The 27493-nt window shown below is 38.5% G+C and overlaps 1 protein-coding gene across 1 annotated transcript; it reads right to left on the reverse strand.

The window, feature by feature from the left end:
* Positions 1–823: 823 nt before the first annotated feature.
* On the reverse strand, positions 824–25945 carry COCH (cochlin). The gene is made up of 11 exons (XM_075753067.1): positions 25813–25945; positions 25688–25732; positions 20220–20376; positions 10636–10769; positions 9362–9424; positions 8484–8528; positions 8252–8399; positions 6343–6446; positions 5334–5560; positions 3364–3880; positions 824–2634 (listed from the first exon to the last, which is right to left on the reverse strand). The coding sequence occupies exons 1-11, from the start codon at positions 25835–25837 to the stop codon at positions 2459–2461; spliced, it is 1641 nt and encodes a 546-aa protein (XP_075609182.1). The 5' UTR covers positions 25838–25945; the 3' UTR covers positions 824–2458.
* Between the last annotated feature and the right edge of the window lie 1548 nt (positions 25946–27493).

The following is a 27493-nucleotide window of genomic DNA, read 5'->3' on the forward strand; positions in this document are numbered from 1 at the left end:
CAATGCAATTGTAGCTGCAGCTCTGTTCACATTCTTTGTACTGCTTGGTTCAGTAGCATAAAACCAAACCCTCCTACTGTGGCTTTACCTACCTTCTTACCCAAAACAGAACTTCACATCGTGTCTGCTACCCTCTACCACACTGTTCTTTCTCCAAACTTACCTTCTACTTACAGCACAGTCCACATCCTTTCCACCCTGGCTCAGTATCCTACCAGCTCTCAATCCTTTTATCTATATCCTGCCAATGTTTTTCCAGATCAAAACTATGCTCACAAATGCTTGCTCCCACATAAAATTTGTATATTTAAAAAAGTATTTTCTGTACCCACCACTTCCTATCACAGTGTAACTAACTGGGCTGTGTGAAGGGTGCAAGTAGTGTAGCATCACCATTCCTGTGAAATGGAAATATGTGGATGTTTGAAACCTGCAGAGCTAGTGTCCCAGAGATTCAGACCTGCTTCTTCCTTGATGAATGAATGACATCAGTAAAGCTGCTGACTCTTTTGCAATAGTAAAAACAAAGTGGGGGGGAAATGTGATTCTGCTGAATATAAATTGCACATTGGCTAGAAGATTCAACCAGCATCATGCTTAGTATGAACAAGGACTAAAACTTTGATACTGACTCAAATTAAAGTATTTGTATAAATAGTATCCTTGCTATTTGAGGATGATTTAGGATTTTTTCTTTTGCAAACTGGGATTTAAGATAATACAGAAAGTTAGGAAGCATCATGTGCAACTTAACTATACTACATGAGGTTCATGATAAAAAGACTTTTTATATTACAGGATATTAAAACAGCAGCAGTCCCAGTTTTCTTGCAATATATATTTCTATAAAAAGTTTATAAACTTAAATGAATTAAACTTTTGCACAAAGTTGATATTGCATATGAATTTATACAGCAATAGCTGAATATTCTTACCTATAAACACATAACAAAATTAAGGATAACAATTTATAGAAAAATACAAAGTATCTTTGCCATTCATGTTTAGTGTAATATATAGCCAGTCATAAGTTATTAAAAAAAATAATAAAGCACAACAAAAGCCTGATGAATACAATCCCTTCTGTGCCACAACTACTATGAATTTTACAATCAATGGGGGGGAGGGGGGGAATGAAAAAAGGGAAACCCTAGATTGATAGGGAAAGTGCTGTTTTGTTTTCTACTATATTTTTTGCTTGCAAAAAACCCTTCATTTTTCTAAAGAATACTTGAAGTCTGTTCTTCACACCAGGAACCTGGAATAACTTGGTGAATATTGTATTGTTTTAACCACATGCATGTAGGTATAAATATATCAACCCATTACTAGGTATGAAATCAAATTAAAGCCTTTTCTCAAGAAAACTATTCCTTTCATCTTTGGCGAACCTCACACATCTTTAAAGATGTTTTTCCTAGCATTAGAAAGTTGTTATTCTGTGAGCTACTGAATCTCTCTATGTGTCTGCCTGCTCTCTTCTTTTCTAACCATGTAATTTGATATAAATCAGTTAGGTTTCAAGGTTCGAGATACCTTTAAGATTTGAATGCTTTCAGTTCCCAGTGTGTGGTCTAATTGAATCTCTTTGCCCCAGATTCTTGTCTCTGTCTAGCCAATAACAACTTTGTTTTGCTTTTACAGTAAAAGGCAGTAGACAGGAAAAAATCCAGTTATAAGATATATTATGAATATCACTGTTGACTTCAGTGGCATAGGAAGCAGTAGTATCAGCTAATATGTTAGTTTCCAGATCCTCAAAAACAACTACTGTGCCTTAAATACCTTTCAAAAATCTGTGCCAAAAGAATTGAATAACATAGCTCCACAGAAATCCGTGGGTAGAAGTTAAATGTCTTTTAATGTAAACTTTGCCAACCAGATGGCAGTATCATTCACAATAGCAACACCTCAACTAGTAAAAATACACTGTTTAGCTACGATCTGTTGTATCTTTTCTTAACTGCCTGGCAATAATGGCTGTTGCGCAACTGAAGCACTGGAAGTACTTCACACTATCAGGAGAAGTCCTTGAAAAGATACAGAATCATAAGCTTCAGAAGGCTTACAGAAGATAGTACCATGTATTTAAAATTATATTATTTTTAACTTGTGAGAAGACCTCTGGCAAGTGACAGCAAAAATGTCAGAGCTGTATTGTTTCCTCTGCTGATATCTGATAGCCTTAAGTGCACAATATGCATAGCTTTAAACTTGAGGATACTATATACGTATTGAAAATAATAGCTGTTGGCCAAATTCTGCATTCCAGTATTAAGTACAAATTCTAACAAGCTCACAAGAATCCTTGGCTGACTACAGGAACAAAAAAATAGCCCTTCTTCCCTTGCATTGTGATAATATATATATGAGTAAAACATTTGTACTTTAGAGGGACCATTTCAGTTTCATGATTTTTAGTTTCAAAAGTAGTAATATCCAACAGCAGAATTTTGCTTTATTGTTTAGAGTCCAAAAAATCTTTACAGATGCCTCTAATAATATCAGGAACCATCTGCTCCAATCCTGTGAACTCCCTAGTGAAGAAAGTATGAGATTCTCTTGGTTCAGAAGCCATGTCTTTCAGATCATCCAGAGGTGCCCAGGCAACACCAACAGAGAAGACTGTTATTCCTACAGTGTAATAGTACAGTAAGAAGAAAAAAAAGTTAAGACCATTTTGCCTATGGATACAAGAAAAACAGCCATGTCTACATCCATGAATTAATCTGTTTCAATACCTGCAGTCTGTCAAAGTTGATTAGATTTCAGGAATTAGATTTGTCTCAAAATCCTGAAGGAAATATGGGGTATCTTAAGAGCTACTGTCTTAGTTGTTTTTATTGTAACTACTACATTCATGTGTTTCACAATGTCAGTCTTGAAACACACGAAATACTGTGTAAAATAATTTTTAAAATAAATTTGGATCCTTTGTGAATGCTTAATACTTTTAAGCATCAGCAGCTTGATAAGCTTTTTGGCCAAAAGAGCTTATTTCCTTCCTAGATGACGATAGAGTAGAGCAGTAATGCCATATTGGATGGTATCATTGGTTGGGACTTCACTACATGGCTCTCTAATCTACTCATTTCTCTCCTGTTCAGGAAAATAAGACTGGGTGTACATTTTTAACTGAGCTGCCACGAGTGAGTCCACTTATACCTGGCTCCAGCACTGATTTTCCATCCTAATGGCAACCAGTTCCCTAGAGCTCACATTTTCCTGAATTTTAAACAGGTATGGGTACTTGATTCACTCAGTGGGGCTGTATTTGCAAACTTTGTTTAAAATCTGGACATTCACAATACAACATAAACAGGATGAATTAGCTTCCATTGCCTTCAAAGAGAAGTCATTTACCTGCTTTTTGTGCAGCAGCAGCAGGTCCTCTAACGTCATCGTAAGACTGACCATCAGTCAAGACAACAAGGAAATTTTTGTTAGGTCCATCTTTCACAGGCCCAAACACATTTCTGGTTGTGAAAGAAATGGCATCACCAGTAGCAGTGCCACCACTCATGTAGCGGATGTTCCGGATAGCCGAGAGGACCTTTTCTTTTGTGGTGTAGTCTGTGAAGCTGAACTCGGTACGCTGATCATATGTGAACTGCACAGCTGCAATCTTGGAACCAATGTCAGAGATCTCAAAAGCCTTTGCAACATTGCTGATGAATTCAAGCACAAGGCGGAAATTGCTGTCTCCAACGCTGCTGGAACCATCTATCAAGAAACCGATGTTGACAGAGTTGTAGCATGTCTTGCTACACAACATCTGCTCATGAGAACACAGTTTCTGGACGAGAGGTTTCACGTATTTGGTAGTACCAAACCAGGTGGGCATTTGGTAAGAGAAGAACCCGTTGTTTCGACAGACAGCCTGTTTGAAAACAAAAAGGCAACAGGTGAATACTGACACAGTGGCTGTACAGGTAATAATCAGGCATCTGTGATTTTCTTTCAAAGACAGGTTAAAAATGGAGCCTGATGGTGGGAGTTTGGGGTGGGTTTTTTGTTTGTTTTTAAAGAAATTGAGGACAAACCTCAGCAGTTGAAGGCAGTTAAAACTATTATATAGCTTATTTTATTCAATAATAAAGTCAGCTCTGCTCCTCGAGCTCTGGAAATTTCATATCATTTAACTTTATTCATATGAACTGTAATAACTGGAAATTATGATTTTTGAAAGCAAAAGTAAGTCATACTACCAAATATCCAAAGGATTGAAAGATCTGTATGTTTGCTTATCCACTGAAAATTAGTCTCTGTATTTTCCCTTTGAATCTGGTAAGTCCCTTATTTTTTTAATCTATAATGTCATAAGCACAGACGTACAGTTGGGTAGAAATATAGCTCCAGGTCATTCAAAGTAAAATTTCTTTTTCCTCTGGCTTCCATAAGATGCACATAAAGTACAAGGTATCTGAGAAAGGGGTTAAATTTAAAATCAGCTCTCCAAGGTGATAACTAATCTGGGTAAGATCAAAATGCAGAAGGGAAGAGCAGGCCTCAGTCACCTGAAGTCAGGTTCTTTCTGTGCCTGAGTACACAGGAGTTGGACCTGCCTGCAATACCACTGGGATCAGCAGCAAGCTATCTTGTGCCTAAAAGCAGCAGAGCTGTAGTGCCTCATTCTGCTCTTGCCCTGAGCTATGAAGTTTCTGCTGAAATTAGACATCTAAAACCTCCCTGTGGGAAATGAGAGGTTTTCTCACTGGACAGTAAGTAAAGACCTAGTGATTAGAAAGCTCATGTGAGAGTGGGTGATCTGTGTTTGAATTTATACTCTAACTCATACAGAGCAAGATCCAAAACTTTTCGTCGAAGATGAATGGCTCACGAGTGAACTTGTTAGGGTGTGGTTTTCTCAAACTTTTCTGTCTGTAATGAAAGTAAGTAAATAATGATCCATAGAGCAGGTACTGAAAGGTATGCTTCCCTCTCTGCCATTTCAGGATAGGAGATATAGCTGCATTCCATTGCTGTGACACACTGAACCATACCTAGGTGAGGGGATTCTCCTATTCCAAGTATCTTCATGTAATTACAAAGTCCAGGAGCCACAACTTGGCCAAGACTCTGAACTAAGAGGATGGCGATACCACGTTGGTACCCTTTGTGTAGCCTCTTTAGCAGGAAAACAAACCAGTGCTGCTTTAGGTTTCCTAGTGCTATTCTTTCAAATCACTTATTAGCAGGGATAATTTCACTGGTTTTTTGGAGATATATGTATATAAAAATATTAAGAATTAGTTCATTAGGATTTTAGCATGAAGTAAATTCTCTAGAATCATAGCCACGACTGAAAAATGTATAGTGATATTCTCTCTTACTTTGTCAATAAAAGCAATGTCTTGTACCATTCCCAGCTCCTCTGTTGTGGGTTTTGCTACAGATACAATGAATACGTTGACTCCAAATTCTCTGGCCACTATGCCAGCTTCTTCTATATCATCTGAGGGCCAGCCATCTAGGAACACTACAATGATCTTGGGAATTCCTTTGCGTGCTCCATTTTCCAAAGAGAAGAATTTCTGAGCTGTGTGCTTCAAAGCTTTCCCTAGTTTTGAACAGAAAAAGAATATGAAGAACGAATGTGATTACATTTTGGTACCAGTTCCCTGTATGAAATTGTGCTGCATTTCTGTTATGATTACAGTTCTCAGCCAGTGTAAAAGCAAAATAGTGTCCCAGGAAATTTGATAATAATGAAGCTTGAGCAACCTATAAGTTAAAAACCAACCAACCAAACCACTCCCACAAGAAAAAAAAATTCCACAGGTAAAGCTGAGGAAAAAAAATCACTGACTTTTTTTTACCCACAGGTCTAGTTTTGTAGTAAGAAGTAGATATGTTAGTGCCTGCCAAAAGAATTGGAAGGAAGAAAGTTGAGGAGCTACCTAAATTTAGCTTGTGAATTGCAATGTATTTGGAACCCTTAGTTTCCTCATTTGGCAAACATCTCTTCACAAACACTTACTACTTATTCTAAGTTTATTCTAACTCTTTAATTAGCCACTCAACAAAAATGAAATGCTAAGCCTTTTAGATATGAATTTGTCTCAAGATATCACTGTTAACAGTGAAAAGTTGATCACTGTTTAAACACAGGAAGTGATATTTGCACTTCTACTCTAATTAAATGTGTAATAAGCAACCCTAACTTCTGGAAATGAAATGTAAGATGTAGCAATGTTCTAGCGGAAAAACGTTGAACCTAAGATAAGCATGGCATTTAAAACACTTTCTTACCTAAGAAAGAGAAGTATAAGAACTTCAGTATATACACACACATAAATATGTTATTAAGTAATTTCTATTTGCATGGAAGGATGGACTCACCTGTATTAGAATTGCCTCCTCTGAACCCTAATTCCTTTATGGCAAACAAAACTTCTTTTGCAGCAGTAAAGTTTTTCAGATAGAATTCAATTTTTGGATGTTCACTGTGGAAAAAATAAAACAGTAATAAAGTATATAGTTCATTTTTCATACCACTACGGCATTAGCAAGATAAAATACACTGAATAATTTTGTTCTTGGTAATATATATTCTTCTCTATATTTTTAATTAATAAAACAGAAGAATGCTCCTTGGTTAATAATTCTCACAATCCTTAGCAAGAGGAATTTATTTACTTGGGTAGGTAATTTAAGAACAGGCTGATTCTTAGGCTTATCAAGCAGCTGAAAACATTAGGTTGATAAATGTGTACAGAAAAAAAAATTGAACATGCCAAATGTTAAACTAACTGCATTTGTATAATTGAAAATTGGTAGGTTTACTACTATTTGTATAAGAAATACTTTCTTTATAAAAAAATCCTGTGAAATGCAGTTTGAGTTACTTAATTTGGGAAGTCTGAAGGTATGCTATCTGCTGACTTGGTTTAAGAAATGAAAGATTTTAGCTATGCTAAGTTTCCAGATTTCACTTTTGATTTACAGTAGTAAACCAAAAGAAATTCTTATTTTGCCATGCAAAGAATAGAAGGATAAACACCAGCAGGTCAAAGAGCTGCTGCTATGAATAAATAGCCCAATCCTGTATCGGAATCGCTAGAATGAAGCCTTGTGCCTGCAGTGCTGATTTTCATGGCAGAATAACTTAAAATGATACATTTTGAGATAGAAATATTATTGCTTGTAAGATTAATTTCTAATGAAGAAGAGTTGAACATTGAAGGTGCTAAACCGATTATTCAGTTTCTCCACAAATTGTTCCTCACCTTATAGTATTTAAACCCAGGACATCAAGAGTGGGGTTCATTTCCCCTAGCTTTTGATGTTTACAGTGGATAGAAAGTGGATTTTTCAGGATGGAATTCATCACATCCTAAAAGGAGTCATCCAAAGCAGTTCAGATGGTTTGTGCCATGAATGTGGTCTTTCTAGTGACTATAAAAGTAAGCCTAGGTCTTTAAATCAGACTCAGACATCTACTCTACAGTCATCTAAAGGCAGGGGAGAGGAACAGACTTTAACGATGAAAGGTGTGATAGAGAAACCATGTGTTAATCTAGCAGATGTTTCATCTTTTTGGAGTAAGTTAAAGCTTTCTTTGTGCTTCCTTTATTTCAGAAGCCATAGCCAAAGTAATGAAGCCTTGGAAAACTGCTATTGCTGAGCACTAGCAAACTAACCTGTGGCTCCAAAAAACCTTCTACTGATGTGTTGGATGTTGCGGTGGCTTTTAGGCAGTTTTGCAGTCTGCAACCATACACAGTAGTATGAATGGTTGGACTCAATGAGCTTAAGGGTGTTTTCCAACCTAAATGATTCTATGCATAGCCTTGAAATAAAAAAGTGACCATTCACAATTTGAAAATATTAGCTGTAATAACCTGTATGTTGGCAAGAGCAGTTTTCTGCTTTGTACATGTACATAGCTATTTGTGACAATTCTCTCTCTACAATTTTTAAAAAGAGCCATCTCTCCTTTGCGGAGTGCTTTCTGCTGTTTCACTAAAATGAGCTACAAAACTGTAAGCAGCAGAGAGGCTGTGAAAAGTCCAGCTGCTCTCTCTATCCAAATATCAAGTATCACAGAGGCAGAAGATGATCAAATTTGTCATGTCCTCTCACATGGACATCTCAGCATAGCACAGAGCAAACAGCTGAAAAAAGTTTGCTTTCTCTTGCTATTTGTCAGTCACTATTGAGTGAATACTTTTTGCAAAATAGGGAGTGATGTATTAATTGATTTCTCTTATTAATTGCTCAGTTATATTTTCTATAGATCTGTTCTTACCTGGCCTGTACAACTCCAACGTGAGGCCCTTCTGTTCCAATTCCCAACATCACAGCTACTTTTCCAACAAAGTTTTTCTGCAAATTAAATCTACGTTGGCCAATGTTGTAACTTCCATCAATGAGAAATGCAATATCAGCTTTACAGTCTGTGAACATCCAAAATAATTAGACTTAATACCAAATAAATGTTAGGGTTTTGCTTTGCAAAAGTTAAATTTGTGGATTCTTACCTTTGTTTCCAGCCTTTTTATCAAGTGGCTTCTTAGGTCTTTTACCTTCAGTGAAGGAAACAGCATGGATCATTTAAGAACAAGATGATGAATGGCCAAAAGTGAACCAGAAAAAGCTCAGACTCCAAAAATTGCATTGCAATCTATCTGCAGTAGGAACTGTTAATCAGTTTTTTTATTAAACTTGCACTACTGCTTTGCTCCTTGGACAATATTCTTTTTCAAATGAAACAGTTTAACATTCCACACCTGCTTAGCTGATTACTGAAACACAGAAAGCTGGGTGGATTGCTGTAGCTCACCATTTCTCAGTTAGCCATCCTGCTGTTCAGTGCACAGTTTTAATGGTTTAGATGCAAACCAAGACTTAAACTGTAAAGCAAATGGTCTATTCACAAACAACATCCAAGTCCAGTATTTGTGTACCACTAACCTTCATAAAAACTGATCTAGCCTTTTAATACAGTATTTTCTCTGGAGAAATTCACATAACATCTAAATTTCTGCTGCACAAATCCTGAGAGCTGTTGAATAGTTCTGTAAGAAGGAATGCATTATCTCTGTCTTCTGTCATTTAACAGGACTGAATATCCCTTGAGCTCATGAGCTCTTTTCTTCCTTTATGTTATCTGCATTACTTTTCCAAATTAATTCAATTTTTTTTTAATTTACATGAACACTACTGAAATCAGAATCAATCTCCCCGATTACATGATTCCTCTTTTTGCTGATGAAAAATATACTGCCAAAACAGTTATTGTATATGTTTTCTTCTTTAAAAATAAATGAATTGTATGAAACACATCATTTTAGGTCTGGATTCATGAACTTTGGCACATCTTATCACAAGCGGCTTCCTTGTTGCAGAGAGCTCGTACCTGTAGAAGGACGCGCTGTTGATACCGATCGTCCAACTGCTTCAAGCGCTGTGTTCTTGATACCTGTTCAAATATTGGAAGAATAAGTTTACTGTATTTTAGTGTATTTAGATATAAATAAAGTGCTCAAAGAATACTGTATTTCCAATAACCTGCCTTCATCATCTGCCATTAGCTACTCTGGGAGTAGGACACAGGCCTAGACAGATCTTTGGTGTAATCCAGTATTACACTCCTTGTTGTACAGGTAATGAACTTCTCTGAGCTTCTGCATTTGAAACAACAGCAGCTAATGAGTAATTATAGCATACCTAATTGCTGAGAGATTTTGAGCTGTAGCAGCCATTATTTCTAGCAGATGAATTCAGGACTTGATCTGGAGAAGTGGATTTCACTTACGCCCTGACCAAAAGCACCTATGATTTCAAGTTCTTAGCTATTAATTTGCGATGGACGCTACACAAGGATTACTAGTATCTTAGGGATAGTAGGCTGAATTTTAGCTATGTTAACAATAAGAATGCATTAGAGACATCTGTTTCCCAAATTTTGGAAGAATATACTAGAAAACACATATACTTTAATATTTTTAAGCCACAACAACATATATAACTAGTAGGCTTCTTTATATGATTTTATGAGGGTGATTTAACCTCACCCAAGTGGCAGGGCACAATAACTGGTTTGCAATCAGGCACAGCATCTCACATATGCAGATAAAAACTTCTGAAAAAACCACTATGTCACACTGTAGCTTAATAAGCACATCACATCTAAGTAGACATTATTCCTATTTTTGGAGGGTCAGTGTTCTGTTTGCAGGGAATGCTGCACAAGCTCTTTGAAAGGCCCAACAAGTGCCACTGCCTGCACAAAGGCAGGCAGGGGGAGAGAAGGGGTAAAAACCTTACAGCTGGAAGTGGTAGGAGGACAGGACTGAAATAGCAGGATTGAAGCACTGACTTTGATCAGCTTACACTGTTGTGGAACTGTACTGTCAACTGCCTGCTATCATGTCATTATATTCTAAATAACTGTAATCCATCTTTATGTATTGCCTTCTGCTACAGACTGGCTAGTCTAGCTGGAATAGTATTTTAAGGAAATTGTGGAAAAATGAAGATAAAATAATGAATTAAAAGTGAAAGTTTTTGTTACTACACTTCAGAGAGCAATCACATTTGTTCATGCATACAGGAGCATTGAAGAAGTTTCCTACAGTTCTGTTAATATTTCAAATATAGTTTGCAAAATAGTAAGTGTGATCCACCTACGAGTCACTGAGAAAGACGAAGCCCATCTTGTGAGCACCTGAGACTGGATCCCATTGGCATTTACAGCAGAGTAGTTTTCTTGTCCTGGGAGAGTCTGTACCCTTACAGCTCCTCCTGCATTAGTGATCACCCCGCTGAGATACAAAAATAGTTGTTACAAATTAGACACTTTAATCACAAGCAAATTCAAAATAATTATACCATCATTAGCATATCAGACACTAGCCTCCTGAAAAATATGCCGCATAGGCAGGCAGTTGTGTTCAGGCTAAAACAAGCCATAAGCAGCTGAAAAGACTTTTAAAAGAAACTATTCTGTGGAGCACCACATAGACTTAGGAAAAAAAGGTCAGGAAATTCTAAAATTCTGGCAGTGTTCAGACTGATGCAGAAGAGTGATGTTTCAAGGACATGTAAATTCCTAAAGGAAAGAACTCCAGCAAAACACATTTGAGCTCGTTATGCCTCATGAATATTTGTGACAAACAAAATTTGGTAATGCTTTTTAGTAAATGCAACTACAAGATGACCAAAGCTAAGAAAACTGGGAAGAAAAATAACTGTGGATAGTGGTAATGGATATGTAGGATATCTTGTTATGCAACTGCAGACTGAAATCAGAAATGGTATATATTTTTGAAAGCAGTCATCAGATTACTGATAATTATAGAAACAGAGCCAAAAGCATCTTATTCTTCTTATTCACCTCTAGTAAACATTAAATGTAAAATCTGAAATGAATTAAATAAGCTTAAGTTAACGCAATCCATGTAAGATTCTAGAATGCTTTCAGTCTAGACTTGGAAATAGTATATCAACAATAGATGCAATTCAGCTGTGTAATTTTCACTAACAGAGATGTAGAGTAACATACCAAATTGCAGCCTCAGAATTTGGAACACTTAGGTAATAGTTAAAAAGTCATAGCTATCTTCATTAGTTTAAGCATACTGCAGTGCATCTTTAATATACAGTTATAATGGATTAATTAAAAAAAAAATTAAAAAAACAGAACAAATACCAAGAAGCTTTCTGTTTAAAATATCTTACAAAGTCATATTCACTATTTTAAGACTATTATACTCCTTAATGCCTTACTAGAAGAGTCAGTTCAGAAACACAGAGGCAACAATAAAATTTGTAGCAAAATCTGTGGGGGAATTTTTCCAAAACTGAGAAGAGAGTGAAACCTAAAACACCCAGACCCTAGACAAGTTTTTAGAGATATATATATAATTTTTCCCTTGTTGAATTTCATTTCATGATTCAACAAACAGGTTTTGAGATTGCTTACCAGATCCATCCTGCCATCTGAAACAAATGAAGGAATAGCCAATTTGCAAATCTTACTGATGCTTACGGGCTGAGGATCATGTGAACACCCAGCAGGACAACAGATTTATGCATTTAGGAAACTTCAGGGTTAAACGCAGCCCAGAGGGAACTTCACTGTTTTTCACAGAGAGGCTGTTGTGGTTGGTTATATTTGGATACCTCAAGCGACAATAATAGGCATCAGAACTAGTTAGATCTCTTTTTATGTGCTCCTGCAAGAATGGTTATTCTTTTTAGAGGCCAAAATTCAATGTTGGGCTTTTCTAAGAGGGAGTAAAAGCTTGATGCTTTTTAGTACTCGGGCAGGTACAGTACTGCGGGAGACAAACAACCATTTCAAGACTCTTTAAACAAAGCAATGTGCGCCTTTGTGTTTATTTTTCTAAATAGATAGGTCCCAGCCTAATCTGATTTTAAAACATCATAGAAGTAGAATAATCAAGATCAGAGATTAGAAAATTTTGCATATATTTCTGGTAATATGAGCTCTGAGTATCTGTGGCAAAGATGGCTTCCACATAAATCTCCTTGTGGACCGCTGTTAAAATACATTCTTCATTCATGGACATGATTTGCATTTCTAAATTGAACTGCTGTATATATTTAGTGCTTGTAACTTGGAAGATTATGGTAGTACTTTCAAAATGTACAGATATTTTCTCATCTAGGAATAGTGTATAGAGTATATAGGCAGAGGAGCTTTAGTAAAGTTACCCTGAACAAGTTTAAAATCAGATTTAAAAATTTGGTAAATTCAAACAGCACTTTTACAGTTCTTTTGAAAATAACCAGTTAGATGCTCTGGTCTAATTTTTCTCTCACTGTTTTTTAATGACAGGACAATTCAGTAAGGCAAGATAACACGTTAATGTATTTAGAATATTTCAGTCCAGCTGGAACATAATTTTCTTCTCCAGTACCTACCTAGTTCTCTTTGGCATTCAAGCCTTCCCTAGTGTCTCAGTCTTAATGGATAAGGAAATATGTGTCAGAAACAGAATACATTTAATTGGAACAGTTTCTAGTTTAAGTTTATACTTGCAATTTTAGCGAAGTTACTTTGAGCTTACATCAGCAAACCTGATGGATGCCCAAGTTAGCTCCCAAGGAAAGCTTAGTGTCTCTTCTCACTTCCTTTGTTGTGGACTCACAACTTTTAGCACTGGCTGTATTAAACTCAAGAACACATTCATACTGAAAGCTCAGCCTAAGAATTATTCCCGGAAGCAACAATTTCAGCTTATTTTAGTCATGGTGTGACTAATTTTGCCTATATTGTTCTTCTATTTTGTCTATTGGTCTTTTCATTTTGATTCCCATGCGGGGTGGGGGGATAATCTAGCTAGTCTCCATCAATTTCAGAAGCTTTCCACTGAAACCAGAGTAGATTTATTTGCTTCTTGTCTGTTTATTGAAAACACTTGATTCTGTATTTCATCACAAGCTATAAAGCTCTAGACTGCCTTCTGAAGATACACTGTTTCCATATAACAGCTCTGCTATTTTTAAAGCAAGTGGGAGGCTGCTATTAGAGGTGAATATAACATGAACTATAGCTTTATCAAAGTTATTCCTCTTTTCTCGCTATTTTGTTCTGTAGGTAAATTAACAACTGTTTAAGCCATCTTTTACAATCTCATTTGTTCTACTTGGGATGTTTCTCCCAGCAAGTTTACTCAGAGTGCATGCTCACAGATGCTGAAGTGGAATAAACCATATTGTCAGTGTGCCTTTGTATTCTGAATCAGCTTGGTAAATTCTTTTCTGCAGTCATTTACAATTGACTTTAAAAGTGAGATACATTTTGTGTAGATCTGCAGTGGTATTTAAACAGAGAAGAAGTGCCTATGCATTTCCTCAGTGTGATTTATGTCATTACAATCTGCTTTGATTTTCATCACTGTTCTTTGCTCCTGTGTGATTGATTTGCATGCCACAGCTGTTTTGATTACACTGGAACTCTGCAGATTTTCCATGAACTTTTACTTCCTTACTAAGCTTTTACTTCCTTACTCTGTGTTCCATGTTATAGTCGGGGCTACTTGGCAGCAACTTTATATAAAAGCTATCAGTTCATTCTCTTGCCTAGCTTCACTGTTAATAACAAATCAGAATTTATACTTAAATGGTATTTTTCACTCAAAAAGGCCTACAAATTAAACAGAAAAGCAAATACACAAGGAAGCAAACTAGTATCTCACTGCACAGTAACTCATGGGAGAGACTATACTGGCCAAGGGCAGCAGAAGATATGGGAAGGTTTTATGAAAGATAGGAATTTCATCTAAAACATACTTAAAAATCTGAATTGAGGTAAACAAGCAGATGGGATTGAAGCTTTTTAGAGCCTCATGCACCTCCTCAAAGTGCAATAACTGTTTTTCTGCCCTCTCAGAGAAAGGGATACAGGACTGGCTTGCCTTTGCTGAATTATGAAGGAATTTTAATTTTTCAAGGAGTCTGCACATCAAAGCTGATACCCAGACCACAAAGAGACTTGTTCAGCCATGGGAGATGACCCTTATAAGTGTAACTGCAGTCAGTAATCTTAGACACAGCAGTAGAAAACTGAAATACCATCTCCTGTTAAAAGAAAAAGGAAACAAGATTTTCACCTTTTGAAAAAATCTTTTTCCTCTGGGTAAATTTTCCATTGTTTCTTAGGATTTGTAATAATTGCAACAAATTTGGCCGATGGAGAGAACACTTTCTGCAGCATGCTTAGAAGCTGTTGACTTGTTAAAAAAACGGAGAGGAAGCAAAGATGATTTCCTTAAATGAGCTTAATTCTAAGTGTAAGGTAAGGATCAGCTAGATAAAATTGTCTAAACATAACAAAACATTGTCAGTGAAACAGACAAACAGTGTTTTCCCCCCTTGTTGTATAATAATGTTAAAGAGAAATAGATTTGAACATAGACTAAATGTTCTACACCAAGGAAAGCTCCCAAGCCCAACGGCAGCAAGGCAGCTACTGGGCTGTTAAATGAAGTACACATTGAGCAGACTTAGTCTTGCAATCCAAAAGCAAAATGTTTGCTCAGAAACTCACATGGTATGTTTTTATGCTAATCATTGTGCTCATCATATGTTTATAGGTAGGTTATCTGCTTTTTCAGAAGGGAGAGAGCAGAAAGATGAAGGCCTGCCGTGCTACCCAAGAGCATAATTTTGACCTGAAAGTTCCTGTTCCCATTGCTAACAGTGTGCTGGCTGTGATAGCAGCTGGCATTTTCTGTAGGGTCCTTGGATGAAAGTAGCTGTCTTGTCTTAAGTCCCTGAGGATAACTGAATTACCCAAATTCCCATCTTTCCTTCCTATTAACAGCAGCTGCACCAAACTCCTTCCACATCATCTGCCTTTCTCTGTCACTCCAAGGAGCATCCTCCCCTTCTCCAAACTGCAGTTACCTACTGCTGCCTGGTTGCCTTCAATCAGCAATACGAAGCTGCTCAGGGTTTTCATGCCAGCATGCTCTGGCCCCCTAAGTTGTGCTCTTTCTGTCTCCTCTGCACCCCTATTGCTTTTGGCAGGAAAGAAGGCTCAGCAGCAGCAGGAGGCACTATGCCAAAGTTTCCCAGGGGATCTACAGCTGTTCAGAAATCCCTCTGGCCAGACAACCCTTTTGTCAATAATCTTCCAGCAAACACTAGGACAGCTCAGGAGCCATCATCTGTGTTTGTGGTCACTTTGCGACCAGCTTGGTAGTACCATGATATGCTTTTGTTACATTGGAGTTTGAGACTCTGATGTTTAGTTAGAAATTGTTCCATCCTGTGACTAATTAGGAAGGCTATAAAAAAGCTTACATGCCTATTTAGCATCTAAACACTACCACATTGGGCTAGGTCTCCATTTAGTAGACCTGGCATTAGAACAGAACTGCACAAGCTGAGAACCTAGTCCTTCATTTGACCTCCTGATTATTAATCCAATTAATCACTCAGTAGTAGATTTAACTCAGTTCTTCATGCCTGCATAGTGTCAGCCTGGTAGGAGGTTCTCCATTCTTCCCCGACAAATAAATCTTTTATTCTTCTGCCCAGAAAAAGAACAATATTAAATAAATATTCTGTTTCCTGAGAGTATTGCACATAAAATAAGGAGAGAAAAAGCCAAATATAACAAACTAAAACAGCCAGAAAGCTTATTCATCTGTAGTATATAGATTTATTCATTGCTGAATTCTTTATATGCACTACATAGTATTTTGTTGTCTTAATTGCCTCACAGTAATGGAACTACTCATAGGAATAAGCATTATTCAGTTTATATAAATGGAAGGAATCAGGCCTCAGTTTGGATCCAGCCCACAACCTGGACTGTATGTGGAAGGGAAAATGGACCTATGCTCACACAATCATTTTCAGTTAAAAACAAATAAGCACTGCTCCCAAGACTGATGTTTCTTGAAATGGTGGATAGTTGTCTGACTATGCATTACATAGGACAAAAGCAACAGTTGTGGCACAGGCCTGGTACTCACTCAGTGCTTAAACTAGTATGTGGTTGTTTCAGTTATTTGGAAGAAATTTCCAAAATTCTCAAAGCAGGTATCTAGTTACATCACAATAACAGCAAATTATAGTGATTCACTATTAGCAATATGGTCTTGGTGTTACTTTGACACCAACGTGGAGCTTAGCCATTGCAACAGAGCAAGAAGGAGCAAGTGTTTTTGTATGTTGTTGTTGGATTCTGTAGTCTGCCCTGAAATTAGCTGAGAACTGAACAGCTATAGCCCCTCCTCTATCCAGCAAGCCTTTTTCACTGGGACCAGTATTTATGGCTGCTAATAGTTGCAGCAAAACCAACAAAACATTCTCATGTAACAAATTCTGTTCTGAGTATGAAAGGCTGAAGGACTAAGAGCCCCCAACTTAGTCTCTAAAACCACCATTTTCCTAAATAGGATTTTTCACCTATAGTCTGCTTTTTCCAAATTCTGTACTACAGTTTATCATATTCAGAAGACTTGAACATTGTTAATGTACCTCTCTACAGGAAGAGAGATTAGAATGGTGAGTATATTTTAATCCCTTCATTGCTACTGGACACCTCTTTGTTCTTGCAATGTCTGTGGAGACAGATTGTTAGATGCAGATTTTACAAACGGGTGCACATTTCACAAGAGGTATGATTTGGATTGACACTGACTATGGAAAAATCCATATTTTTCCATGCTTCTATGCTTCTGGCCTGGAGAACAATACTACACACAGCTAAGGTACAGACTTTAGTGAAGACCTAAGTGGTGTAGAAATGCCTGTGCTTCATTATCTTAGGGGAATACTATACAAATCTTGAAAAGAAGTCTGTTTCTTCCATTTCGTGTACCTCCTTTTGTAAATGTCTAGATCACATGAGCATTTTTCAGCATTTTCAGTATTCTAGTATTTCAGTATTACACTTTTCAGCATTTTCAGTATTTCAATATTCTACTTTTACTAACTCCCAATGATTTAAATTAATAAAGAGTAACACAGATCTTGCTGCATAGGGCTTGCTGTTTTCCTGCAGCTGGTGCAGCACCAGCTCCCAGCTGCAGGGGAACTGAGCTCCACCAGCCTTCTTGGTGGGATTTCTCTAACCATCAGTCACCACTAGCACGGGAGGTTTAAGATCACTGGTTAGTTGGGCTGGTTAGGAACTTTTGCGACATTTCAAAACACTCAAGTCCTAAGTGCCTTTGCAAAAAGATCTTGAGAGAAAAAGCTTTTTTCTCTTTAAGTAAAGAGATCTTTGGCAACCAGTAAAGAAACAGAATGTTAAAAATAAATACCTACATCACTAAATACAAACATAATGTTAGAAAAAAAGACATGAAGAAATCTCAGTTTCCCTATATATATTTTTTTTTTAAAAAAGACATTTGATCCAGACATTCTTTCATAAACTTTTTGTATATCCTTAAGCTAGAAAAAGTTAAGAAATTAAATGTAACTTTTTTAAATACTCATGATGACACTTAAAGGATGAATGGAGGCATTCATTCTTTTCATAAAAGGATCAAAAGGAAGCCTGTTCTAGCAGTAAAACATACACAGAGACATATAATTATCTTTGAAATTAACTCTTAAGCTTTAAAAACAAATACACACAGACCCCACAATACCTCCCAAGTTCTTTCTAGCTGCCCTTCTAGTACCTTAGGTCTTAGTCTCCTTTATCACATTTGAGAAATTCCAAACAGAATTTCTACTCAAAACCTCTCCTTATATCAATTTTTTTTTTTTTTAAATAGTTTACTTTGAAGTTTAAATACTAAAAAAAATATCCTGAATTTGGGAAGTCTTGTTAAAAGTTATAAAAAAGTTTAAATAAGTTTCTGGGTAGTAAAGTTAGCCCCCTAAATATTATTTAAAATACTTAAATGCCAAAAAACCCCACATACTAAAGTATCAAACAACAAGTGTTAACTTAAACCCCCTTTATTTTCTTCCTTTATCTTCTAGTAATTTATTTCCCTGTAAAATTTTATGTGCCTTTTTTAAAATAAAAAAATACTCTGATAGAGTTCAGCATCACATCAATATACTCTGAAAGTTTCTTTCTGTTACTTGGGAATAAGATTGAAACTATTCCTCTATTTCTTTTAAACACTTTGTTTCACTTAAGCTTTTAAGAATAGTTTCAGCCTTTCTGCAAGGGCAGCAGTAGTCTTATCTGGAATATACAAATGTAATAAGATAGTGTGGTTTTTGTTTTACCTGTAGTAGCTTATGTATATGTTAACATGAATGTACCTAGAAGCTAAATAAGACTAGTTTTAAGAAGTTCAGTGATACTTGAAGGGATTCTGGATATCTTATATCATAATCCACAAATGCTAATGAACTCTCATTCATAGGAATAGGACATTAAAAATGTCTCTGTAATATAGTATGATACCTCAATATAATGATTTGTGTCAAGAGTGCCTCCTGAAACTCAAGTTTCATGAAGTCTTACTTTTAAATATATTCATAATATTTAATTATAAATTTCTCAGATTAAATAGCAAAAGTGGGGCAGGATGATGAAGTCTGTACTTTTGCTTCAAGATAGGATCGGTTATAATTATCTAGCTATTCTAGACAGATGATGTTTATTGTTTTTGGAAACTGCACTGTCTATTGCAATTCTTATACTATCCTAGGCCACCTAGTCTGTCCTTATTGTTAAATTTGTCTTCATGTCTAATCCAAATTTCTGTTGCTGAAATGTCAGTTCTACCTTAAGAGTCATAACACCTTACAAAGTTTTGAATCTACTTTGTGGTAGGAAACATAGTGTGAAAAGGTCTAAGTACCATGTTGTGCAGCCAGTTAATAGATGAAGCTAAAAAAATCCTCCGTTATAACCAAAAGCTTTCTCAAAGTATTAAAATCAGTCTGAAACTCCCTGTAGACTGACAGTCAGAAATCAGTCTGGCTTACACAGGCATCTGAAATAGATAGCTGTCTCCAGCTGGTTTTGTCCAACATTTCCTAATTAAAAATTGATCCAAGAGGAAATTTGCAAATAAGTAATTAAATCTTTGTCCTTTCTTCAAAAAAAAAAAAACAACCACCAAACCCCTAGATAACCTCAATAAGATATCTGTCAGCCTGTTTTCCTTCCCCTGTAGAATTATTATTGCTTTTCTGATGACATCTATTTAACATGTGTTATCTGCATATATTTCTTAGTCTTCAGTTTTCTATTTGATACAGAAGTGAATTCAGCTAGATACTGGTCTAAGAGATCATTAAGTAGACTAACACCCAGCAAGCAACTATCAGAAGAGCAATGCTGTAAGAAAACCACATAACACTGATTAAAAGTAATAGCCTATGGACTGCGTTCAGCCAAATCACGTGTAGGCCTGTTTGCAAAGGAGCTTAAACTGATCTCAAAAATTTCAGAAAAAATATCATGTAAATGAAAGTCAGAAAGTGAATCTGCTTTTATTCTCCAATTAGTTACTGTTTACACCATATCCTTCCGTGTCTACCAGTGTAATCTCACAGTGAAAGTCTGTCTGCTGCTGTGCCATTTCAGATAAAGTGTTTTTCAGGAACACTTAAACACAACTCAGATAGGAACAGCTGGGCATCTTGCAGGTTTTCTTCCTTGTTCTCTCTTCTCCTGATGACACTCCTATTGAGTTACTATGTTTCCCAAAGTCCAGAAATATCTTATGATGGTGTAAAAAGTTTTACATTTAAAAGTGTGGCAAGACTATATAAACTTGCTTAACACATTGATTAGAAATCATCTGACTTACCTGTGTATGGCAGCTCCGCAGATACTGGAAAGAGAGGCATAAACTCCATCCCCAAAGACATAAAATTGCCATAGAGGACAATTTGCTGGGCAAAGGACATCTTCTGTCTCCTTTTTAAGGTCAAGTCCTCTTGTAAAGCATGTGATAGCAGTGGAAGCTAAAGAAAAAAGAAGAACCTGTCACCTGAAAGTCTTAAGGGTTTGTTGGGTATTTTTTTTGTTTGTTTTGTTTGTTGGTTTTGGGGTTTGTTTTTTTAATCTCTCCAAGCTTAAAGCAATGTTTCAATTTGAAATTAGGTATGATGTCTTGTCTTATGCTCCAGTACGTCTCTAAAGACATCTTTGAAGAAGCTTACAAATGTACAGTTATGACAAGGAAAAACACACTTAAATTACTTACGGGAAAGAAGTGGCAGGAAAAGGTGGAAAGGGTAAAAAAAAAAAAAAGGAGTAAACAACACTAAAAACATTAAAATATCCAAAGAATATTACAGGGGGAAAATGAATTCACATCTGTAAGTTTACTGCAGAAACAGAAAGGCAAGGGAAAGACTTTTGACAGCTAGTGGAACATAGGAGTGGGCGGCACTCTCCAAGAAAGAAATTAAATGACTCTGATATCCCCACGGTAATCTCCAGCCATAAAACATCTATGAATCTTGGGAAACTTTGAACCATCCCTCCAGTGGTATTCATGAAGCAGGTTGACAGCAGCAGTTCCTTTAGCCCCTGTGATAAATCCTACTGATGCCAGCGTGAAAATTACTGGGGCAAGGAGATGGGTAACATCTAGAACATTCGTATCAATTCATTGCAATGAAGTTTACATCATTATCACTGCACAAAGGATTGTCAGATTCACCCAGTGAGACAGAAGTTATTTATTCAGCTGAGACACATGCATTTTTCACACAGAACTGCCCTCTTTTCCTAAGAGTTACTCCTCAGATTATCATAATTAAGCTTTCACTAGGCTTGCATGTGCGCAATGTAGGTATGCAGACACAGATTTACACCAGTATACTATTTTGCTTGGCAAATTGATGCTTTTTCTTTCAAAAACTTAGAGGTCATTATCTTGGATACTTACTACCATCCTTCTACTACACAGGGCAGCACATTCAGCTGCTCTGATAGCACAGCAAGTTAGGGCTTTGGCTGAAATCAACATCAATTCAGCATCATAAGTTCAACCCACAACTGGATATTTATTCTGAACTTCCTAAGAGCACATATTGCCCTTGCTGTGCACAAACCTTTACTATATGCACTCAGAGTATCACTTTTTCACAGTATTAAGATGAGAGCTGACAGAGGCTGGCCAATGTATCAGTGCATACGCTACAACATTATATCCCAAGGATAGTACGTTTAGGGGATCAGTGATCTGTCTTTCACCTGATTCCCTGTTCACTCTTACCATAAGGTGTTTACTGACCCTAACATAAGCCACTGTTATTTGAAAATATTTGGAGCATACACTGTTCCTCATCAGTGGATGGAAGAGATCATACCTCCTGCTAAGCTCACTGACTTTAGAGCTGAAAAGCAGAACAGTTACAGCCAGAGGTGCACAGGAAAATGCATCTGTTCATTCTGGCTGCATAAATTAACATACGTTTATAGACCATACATGTAGTTTTACATATATGTATTCCTCATTAATGCTGTACTGAAATTATGTTAAACTACCTAATCACATCTTCCTGAAAAATCTTTGCTGCTATTTGCCAGCGCAAAGATGTAACTTAAATATGCTAAATATGTCCATGTAGTCCAGAGTAAGAAAAAAAAAAAGAAAGCAGTAAATACTTCATTTTTCCCTTCTCAAGATAAAAAGCTGCCAACTAGCAAGACCATCAGAATCAAATAGCAGCTAAAAGGCTTGATGTCCTTGGAGGAATGACTGCAGCGAGCACACTGGTAATCTCTGTTCTCACAGTACTGCTTGTGCCATGCACCCTGCAACATTTTCCCAGCCTCTAAAAGTGCAAGACACCACAGGAAGTTTTAATACCTGTCATTTCTAATGTACTGTACTTGACTATATGCACAGCCTGCCAAGAAATTCAAAGACAATAATTAGGCATGTCTAGTTAATGAACCCTTATCACTCGGAGATCTGCATTTCTCTCACTACCAGGTACTTACTAATTAGAGTCATATGTCAGACTAATATTTTACATAGGACAGAAGATGGGGAAAAAAATATCTTACTTGTTTTCCCTGGCTGTGAAAGCAGAGAAATCCATTATAGCCCAGCCATGGGATTTTTATGTACTGGCAGCCTAAATACTGTCATGATCCTTGTCTACACCATGAGGGGGAAGGGGGCAAGCTGCTGCTGTGTGATTTGGAGAGCTGGCATACTATAGCTAGGGCCTTTAGCAGTTCATACCTCAGTTGGATCAGCACAGAAGTAATAACACATGCTTCGAAGTACATGGTGCTGTTAATTAAAAACCAACAACTTCATTTTGTTTTTCTATGTAGATAGAGTTTTCTATAAGCTATAATTCTATAGATGAGACTAACATTAGAAATGTTAGATGCAGTATCAAAATGAGAAGTACCAGGTACCAACATTAAGACTTACGATATGAACTCTGCAGTGGATTTTGTTCTTCCTCATTAAAGCATCATCAGCGATCTAACCCATACAACTACAAGTAGTCCCTTGTGAACAGGAAAATGTATTAATCAGGTCTGAACACTAGACAATATAGAATAGTTCTTTGTCAGCTTACGTACTAAGCATTCTCCCAAATTTAATATATATTACTATTAAAATTGAAGGTAGTTGGTTTTGTTAGTGTACCTTTCTGCTATGATGAAGTAACTGAGATAAAACCCATATGTTTTAATCATTGTAATTTAAGAATGCAAGAGCAGTAGCAGTTGAGACATTTCTCCAGATACTTATGTATTATGTACTCTAAATCCATGTATTTTTGGGACAATGAAAGATAAGCTTGTAATTTACAGGAAAAGACTCAGTCCTATACTCCTACCCATTCCGCACTCTGATGAAAGCTAGAGACCTATGTTACATGATATAAAATTAGGCCTTCAGAACTGTAGTTAAGTGACCATCATCTCACTCTGACCAGACACACACTCTTTAAGTCTCACAGAAACATGCTGCATCAGGGTACACCATAAAAACAGAAGTACAAAGAACAGAAACTGTATTTCTTCCTGATTTGAGCCATATTTAAAGGTAGGGATGACTATTTTCCATCAGTGTTGACCTAGAAAAGAAAAAAAGCAAAGGCTCACTTTTCTCCTAAAACATCCATCCAATAACCGTACTTTCCATTATTCCATCAGTTTCCATCCTTTTGATGCCTCATCCCACTCTGATTTGCCCTGTTTCTTATAGATGAGCATAAGAGTTCTCAATAAATTTTTGACACGAGTCACTAATTTAAAAGACTCTAGAAAAATAGAATACATAGCCAAAATCTGAACTTCTCTAATCCTGAAGTTTCCATGCATCACTTTAGGAAAGCCAAGCTTATTTATGCAAAGGAAAAATTATCTCTATGTACATTATTATAAAAAACAATCTTAGGGATTTCTAAGTGTAAGATAGCTTTAGGAATCATAAAATAGGGAAGTACATCCCTATTATGCTTCTGATTCCTTTTAGTATTTAATATTGTTTCTTGGCAAAACAGGAATATTTGAAGTCCTTTTTTATCTTGAGGATTCAAACAAGCCTGCTATTTATATCTTATGCAAGGAATACTCCTACAAACCTTGTCCATTCTAAGAAAAAAAAAGATATACTAGTAGAAATACACCTGTTTATATTTTAGAACACATGTTCACAGATTGCATACTAATTAATCTAATCTTAAGTATATATCCTGATGTGGGCAAGGACAATGGCATTTTACAAATCTGGTCAGGGCTACACCATTCATTGCCATCTGAAACTTGTCTTCTGATCAACTTAAGGTTGCTCACCATCACATGCCAATGTTCACCCACCCATCAAACTGTTGAACTCCACACCATTTGTATGTATTTCAGGGGTAATATAAGGAAAGGTCCTTTAAGATCTCCCCAAATACTTATGAGCCTAAATACAGTAGACTTTTGAGGAAACACATGTTCTTTCATTACTTTGAACAACAGAATTTAAGCATTTCTATAAAAGTTCCTGCAAGCTTCTAGTTCAATAACCAAATGCTGCTGAATTCAGGCTCAGAATAATGGTGAGAGACAGTATCTTACAGTAACAGTTCACATTTTATATTACAAACACACCCTGGTACTAATATTCCATTTTGCAAATATTCCCTTAATGTTATTTTAGCTGGTTCCAGATACCTTCAGATTAGAGGCTTCTTCTCCAACCCTGGCAGGAAGCATTACAGAACGTTTTTCACTCGTTTCCTGACAGACTGTCGGCACTTCACCCGTAATGCATCTGTAAAATAAGAAGAAAAGGAATTGCAGTTGGAGTAGGTTTTCTTTTGCTGTGCATTTTTTCCCTTTTTTTTTTAGCTGTAGCTATTATCAGTTTAGCACAAAAGACTTTTTCAAAACGAGCAGCAAATCGTGCTTCCTAATGACTCTGAAATCCTGAACAACAGCTCAGAAGAAGCTTGAGGTCACTCACCTTCTGCAGGCCAGGCCTGCATCTGGAAGCACATCCTTCTGGAAGCTCCTGCCCTCCCTTGATGAAAGGCTCCCCTGGAAGGGGCAGACAAACCGCTTGCTTCCTTCTGACGATTTATTTCTTCAACTGCTTCCTGTGGCTCCTGGTTCCCGTGGATTGCCTCTGGCTCCAGGAGAGCCCACTCTCCAGCAGCAGGGATGCAGTCCAATAGGGCACAGAGCCACGGGCAGCCCCTGCCCTGCTAGGCACGTCAAGTACAATCTTTGCTTTCCAGGTCAAAATAACGGCAGGGCAGGTTTAAAAAGTTTTTAACCGATTCCATGGTCAGAAATACGCTAGAGATCCTCAAATTGCCAAACACTGCCTTTATAACACACACCAACACACCCCCACTCACTCTTGCTATCAGCACTCCCCTCGATGGGGACACTTGTCACCGCTGCTCTCCTTCACCCAGGAGGGAGTCTCACCCCTGCTTGGAAGCGTTCCCAGACATCCTCCGTGCCCCTCTGCAGCCTCCCCCGGCGCCACCTCCGAGGAGCCTTACACGGCGGGTCCGGCCGGCCCCGGGGCAGCGCTGCGAGCCCGACGCCGCGCTGCCCTCCCCGGCGGCAGCAGCCTCGCAGCTCGCACCGCTCCCCGGGGGCAGCCCGCCCGCGGCAGCGCCCACGCCCCGCGGGGGTCCGGGCGGAGGGCACCCGGCGGGGACTGCCAGCGCATCCCGGCGAGAGGCGGCCGCAACCGGGCGAGCCGGGAAGCGCCGAGCCGGAGAGGGACGGGCAGAGACGGTTCGAGGGGGAAACCCCCTCCCGTGGGGAGGTGGAGAACGGGCAACTCACCCGAGCCGTCGCTCCCGCGCACGGGGCTGGAAAGCAGGAAGACGCCTGCGGACAGAGAGCGACCGGGTCAGGGCGATGCTCTGCGCCCGCCCCACCGGCCCCGAGCCGCTCCCCGGGGTACCCACCGAGGAGAAAAGGGGCTAGCCACATGGCGCGCCCGCACCCCGAGAGCGGAGGCAAGGCGAGGAGAGCAGGACAACACAGCTAGCCCGCCGGGCCGCCACACCGCAAACCACCGTCCCCTCCGCGGAGCTCTACAGCCGGCAGCAGCCGCCGCGCCCGCTTTAAACCTCTCCCGAGGCGCATGAGCACTAGGGCGGGCGAGGGTGGCCGGGGCGGGGGGGAAGGAGGGAGCGGACACGGACTGGGCGGCCCTATCGCTGGGCAAGGCCCGGCAGGTGCTGCCCTCCCTCCCCCGCCTGCTCCTTCCACCTGGGCGCAGCCTGGCTCCTCCGGGAACGGCGCCCCAAAGCCGCCTCAAGCAACAAGGTTAAGCTATTCGTCCCCCTCCCCGCTACCTCCCGCAGGGGCTCGTCCGCTCCGGACAGGCAGCGGGGCATAAGGACCTTCCCGTGCCCGGTGAACATCCCTTTGCCGTTTGCCTTTCCAGATCTACCCGCACACTCCCCTAACTCCCGTCGACCTGCAGGTTTTGAATACCTATTTCGTTATTATTATTATCATTATTATTTTTAGTATACCTTTTTTTCAGACATCTTTATTTCAGGTATCTTAAACAATACGACTGAGCTATCAGTTACTTCGCCACACCACCTGGCCCTTCTCCAAAATGAAGGAAGGGGCAGAGCTTTCAGGAGTACTAACCCGGCTCATTCTGCCTCGCCTCTTGCCCGGTACCAGCGCGGGAAGCGCTGCCGAGGGCAGAGCAGCCGGTGCCCCCGGAGCCGTGCGCCCCTCGCTCGCCCCGGGCCGGTCTGGCGGAGCCGCAGCGGTGCTGTGGCGTTAACTCGTTCCGCGGGGTGCTGCAAAAGAGAGAACTGGGAATTTAAGACTAATTTAATCTTTCGAAGAGATGGAAATACCCTAACCAGCATTATTGTATCGTTTGTGTTTGGTCTAAAATGTCAGCGTGAATATTACAGGTACCTACCTTGCATTTAAGCAAAATTTTGCTTAAAGAGAAAAAAAAAACAGCAAAAAAACAAAACAAAAACCAACCCAACAACTCCCCCCAGGAAAAAATAAAACCAAACCAACAAAACACTCCACTTTAGAGCTTGCTTCCTTTTCGTAGTTCAATGTATACATTCGTAAAGTATGAGCTGGCACGAGTGTGAAATGATCAGATTACTTATGAATGGGTGGGAAGAGAGGCAGGAGTGTCTTTATTTCAACGAATGCCTTAAAATCGGGTCCCTTGCTGGCTGCCGGCATCCGCTGTTTAACTTCTGCTGAGAAGGCTGTTCCCAAACATAAACTTTCAAATATAAATAAACTTTCAGAATTCACAGGAATTAGCATGTTAACAGATTTGCCGGGGCAGAAAATTAAGTGCAGGCATTGCAGTCAGCTCCGGGAGCGAGTGGGCACGGCAGCAGCCGTCTTATAGGAGGCAGCTGATCGATGCAACTCGCTTTCGGGCTTTTTTTAAATAGCTGTCGCATAAAAACGCGTATTGTGAAATATCTCTTCGTATAATTGAAAATAAATGTATTTGAGAACTCTGCCATCCGTTCAGAAATAAGCCGCCTATAGCAAAATAGGAAGCACGACCGGGTAAGTTATTCGTAATTTTTTTTTTTTCTTTTTTCGGAGTTTAATTCAAGCAAAGCGTAGAAGCCGTGA

Source organism: Balearica regulorum, chromosome 5 (genome assembly GCF_011004875.1).
Source record: "Balearica regulorum gibbericeps isolate bBalReg1 chromosome 5, bBalReg1.pri, whole genome shotgun sequence".
In the NCBI taxonomy this organism is placed as follows: Eukaryota; Metazoa; Chordata; class Aves; order Gruiformes; family Gruidae; genus Balearica; species Balearica regulorum.